At 43.4% G+C, this 4663-nt stretch overlaps 1 protein-coding gene across 1 annotated transcript; it reads left to right on the top strand.

Moving 5' to 3' along the window:
• Positions 1 to 834: 834 nt before the first annotated feature.
• Positions 835 to 3830, top strand: mnx2a (motor neuron and pancreas homeobox 2a; the record flags this gene model as incomplete). Its single annotated transcript, XM_079733946.1, has 3 exons — positions 835 to 1285; positions 2270 to 2430; positions 3525 to 3830. The coding sequence occupies 3 exons, from the start codon at positions 835 to 837 to the stop codon at positions 3828 to 3830; spliced, it is 918 nt and encodes a 305-aa protein (XP_079590072.1).
• Between the last annotated feature and the right edge of the window lie 833 nt (positions 3831 to 4663).

Below are 4663 nucleotides of genomic sequence, written 5' to 3' on the forward strand. Positions count from 1 at the left end.
TGTGTGTGTGTGTGTGTGTGTGTGTGTGTGTGTGTGTGTGTGTGTGTGTGTGTGTGTGTGTGTGTGTGTGTGGGTGCGTCCAGAGGGAGAGAGTCCAGATTAAAGAAACTATTTGAGAAACAGACAGACAAACAGAGCGAAACAGACAGAGCCAGAGAGACAGACAGACACAGAGAGACAGGCAGATAGAGAGAGAGAGAGAGAGAGAGAGAGAGAGAGAGAGAGAGAGAGAGAGAGATGGGGGGGGAGAGAGGCGGGGGGGACATAGATAGAGAGACACAGAGAATTAGAGAGAGGCAGTGAATCTAGTTCTTAGATTATTATCTTGAGGCTGAGGTGCAGGTTACGGATTGGCTGACAGGCTCATCAAATTATAAACCAATGTTTCTGGTTAAGGCAACATTAAACCTTACTAAAACACGACGTGTGAAGGTGACTTGATCGTTTTACAAGCGTGAAATCCATTGAAGATGATCGTTTGGGTTTAATTTCTTGGGAAAAATGATGACTGACAACCCTGAACTTGCGGTCGTTTGACCAATCAGCGAAGAGGAGATTGGGGAACACTTGTGGGGTGGTGGTGGGGGGGGGGATGGGGCGTAGGGTAGGGTGGCCCACTCCCGAGTGAACGCGTGGACGGTTTTAACGCAGAGCTGGAGACATGACGGCCAGTACGGAGCAGAGGCGGCACAGATAGAAGGACAGCAGCCTTGGTCGTTGAGCTTGATGCTTTTTTTTTTCATTCAGTATGACATGAAATGCTGCACACATTCAACTGAGGTTTCCAGTGGGATAATCATCATTTATTTTGGAGACTTTTAAAGTAGCAGAGAAATGAAGACCAGCATTGGAAAATCACAAAACTTTGGTATCGACGCGCTCCTGGCCCCCACGCCGGACCGGGACGAAACGTCGTCGGGGTCGTACGGCCGGAGTCCCGGGGACAGCCCGGGGTCCTGCCCCGGCTCCGAGACCCCCTCCCCTCGCCGGACTCCGAACCACCACGCTCACATCACCGCGGGTCTGCTCTCTAAATGCCCGCTCCTCAGCTACTCCCAGTCGGGGTTTCCAACGATGCCCCTGTCGGTTCATCCCGGATTGTACCCGGGCTCCATGTACCACCTGGCCGCCCTGGGGGGCCAGCACCCCGCCTTCTTATACCCGGGCTTCCCCCATCTGGTCCAGCCTTGCCCGGAGCAGTTTAAAGGGTCGGGTCTGACCGGGACACCCCAGCTGGAGTCGTGGATCAGAACTGGGATGTTACCCAGATTTGGAGATTACGCAGGTAATTACATAAATATATAATGTAATTATATATTCATAGCCTTTCTTATTCATTCTTTCCTATCTGGCCATAATCCTCAGAGGCTGGTCTCGTAGGCCTATACACACACCTGTAATAACAATAACAATATTGGCTAAATAATAGAATAAATAATAATAAATATAATAGGCCTATGATAATAGCCCTACTCATTAAGTGTAGAAATATGCATTAATTGTTGTATTATTACAACAATAATAGATGACGATGACATCAGATGATGGAGGTATTTTATTGTGCAGAAATGGAGTTCGTTTTAATTTTGATTTGTTTTAAACTATCTATCTCTTTTTGTGTTTATACCAAAGAATGACTGCTTAATCAATCAAATCATACTTCATTGATGTATTTGAGCTTCATTTGGAGTGGTTAATGAAGAACGGAGTTCAACAATGTAAGGACATCAGCAGTTGATCCTGTAGGACTGAGAATGCTACCTGAGGGGCCCCTAGCTGAGAGTCTATTCCAAGGCCTCTTTTTGTAGAATCTAGGTATTGATAATTATTGGTTAAGGTAACCACTGAAAGAGAGGCATCGGATTTAATTAAGGAAATTCATAGATGCCATTTATAGCGTTTTCATTAAGGTAATGCACCTCTATGAAGCTTTATGACTCCCCATATAACCGTATCACCTCCCGGTGTCCTCACGTCACCCACTCAGGGCCATAACCCTGACGTCATCACACGAACAACGAAAGGGAGTGATAACTACAAACTGACTCTAAGAAGTGAATGCATTTAAAACGAGAAAATCCAAAAATAAATAGGCCGAAGGTTTGAATCAAATTCTCAAACTCAAATAAACAACCAGGGATCGTTCTCCAGTAGAAATAATGGAAGAATACTATTTCGTGTGTGTGTCTGTCTGTGTGTGTGTGTGTGTGTGTGTGTGTGTGTGTGTGTGTGTGTGTGCGCGCGCGCGTGCGTGTGCGTGTGTGTGCAGCGTCCTCGCAGGCGGGGCTCCTGGGGAAGTGTCGAAGGCCCCGCACTGCCTTCAGCAGCCAGCAGCTGCTGGAGCTGGAGAACCAATTCAAGCTCAACAAGTACTTGTCCCGGCCTAAGAGGTTCGAGGTGGCCACCTCCCTGATGCTCACAGAAACCCAGGTACATCTAAGACCAGCACTGAGATGGCTGGTGTGTTTGGGGGCCGTTTGTAAACTTCAACTGCTGAAGAACGTCCTTCACTTGTTCCACATTCGGCTCGAGCTTTGTTCATTGTTCCTGGATTCAGTAAATAAACAACCCTCCAAAGTGCAATGCAATTTCCATGTCCCTTTTTGCCATATAGAAAATATGTTAAATGTTAAATCTAAATATATATCCTAAATCTAAATCTACATCTATATCAAAATGTATTTTATGCATACATCCTCAATCGAAATTCTTAATCTGAGGCCAAACTATATAAATCGAAATATTTTTATGTAGGCCTACTATATATATATATATATATATATATATATATATATATATACACTAAATCTAAATCATAATTCTAAATCTAAATCTATATTTTATATCTAAATCTAATTCCTAAAACGAAATGCTAAATCTTATATCTAAATCGAGATCCTAAATCTAAATCCTAAATCCATTCAACAGATATGCTAATTTTCATACATATACTAATTGGTTCTGACTCCTAACCAGTCATATTCCGGGAGTGGCATCATGTGCATTGGGCAAGGAATGCGCTCACGGATATCAGGTCAGCTATTTCACATCAATCGATTTAGCCCGAAATATACAAGGTTCGACCTACAAGTTTTAGCATTTCAGATTTAGCATTTCAATTTAGGATTTCGATATAAGATCTAGATTTAGATATAAAATGAAGATTTAGATTTGGGATTTAGATTCAACATAGGTCTAATTATATTTTCACAGATGTGAATAAGGGACAGCAGTGCAGTTTGGAGGTTTTTTTATTGATTAAATCTGGAACAAGTGAAGGCTAGTTAAATCTGGAAAAATTGAGGCACCCCCAAAAGATATAGACTGATTTTGACCTACGGCTGTTCAGCTTCACAAGAATTTGAACATATTCATTCAAAAATATGTTAAAATATCAATCAATATTTTAAAACGATGATGAGACGGTTCCTGGTTCAAATGTCGCCGTATCGCCATCTTTGTTAACCCCTTGAATACAATGTAGGCGAATGTGTATTTAGATATGTCCGTTGTTGTCATCGCAGGTGAAGATCTGGTTCCAGAACCGTCGAATGAAGTGGAAGAGGAGCCGCAAAGCCAAGGAGCAGGCCGCTTCCGGGACGGGAAGCCCCGCGGCCGGGCTGGACCAGGCCCGGCCGCGGGGCAGCAGCCACAGCTCCGGCCTGGAAGACGAGGGAGAGCTGGAGAGGCAGCAGGACGACGATGAAGAGGAGGATGAGGATGATAATGAGAGTGACGAAGAAGAGATCGAATTGATGAACCGCGGGCCGGGCACTTCGGGGGCCGCTGGCCTCCGGAAGAACAGTGGGGGAGGGAGGGAGGTACGGTGAAGAGAGGAAGAGGGGGGGTCAGGGATGAAGAATAGGCTTTGTCTATCGAGTGAAGGATTGGCAGTTTTATTTGAAGGTCCTTTCATTCTTCTTCAGATGATCACAAGTAACTCATTGATTCATTACCAACGGATCAGATGCCTTGTTGGACTTATTTATGATCCCTTATTTCCACCCTGGCTTGGATAGACATTGAGCCAGACCGGTTCTTAATTCCTGGAGCTTGGTTTTATTTTTGTATCCCATGTAAACCAGGCTAAAGAGCAATGGGCATCTGACGTTCAGGAGCCTATGCGTTTGGAAGGAGAATAATGGGAAGCGACAGATATTTTACAAAAGGCCTATTACCCTTACCCGTACCCTGAGCCATCTGGTCACTCTTGCTTGAAACAATGCAATGTTTGAATGAAAGGATTTGGGTAGGAAAAGGCCTCCAAATGTAGCGAAGGACCATGTAGGCCTGCCTGGACCTTCCGTGTTTAATGAAATAAAAACAGATAGGGCTCTTGTGTAAGGAGGATAGGATACTGGGATGATATTGTAAGTAGTGTACTGTTACAGTTCTTTAATGGTCAGTTACAAATACTTCTAAAATATACCATATCCCTTTAATTCCTTTTTAAATTTAAAGGGTTAGGATTAGGGCTAACCCTTTTAAGTTAAAAATGTATATCAATACACGCGAGAAAGAAGAACCCAAATCTGCAATGTATGTGACTTAAAAAAAAGTGTGATGTTGTAAATGTTCATTTAATACCATATATATCTTAATGTAAATATTTTGTCAGTAGCCTTACAGTCTGAGCCATTATACTTTAAAATTCCTATGAATT

Source organism: Pollachius pollachius (genome assembly GCF_949987615.1).
Source record: "Pollachius pollachius genome assembly, chromosome: 3".
In the NCBI taxonomy this organism is placed as follows: Eukaryota; Metazoa; Chordata; class Actinopteri; order Gadiformes; family Gadidae; genus Pollachius; species Pollachius pollachius.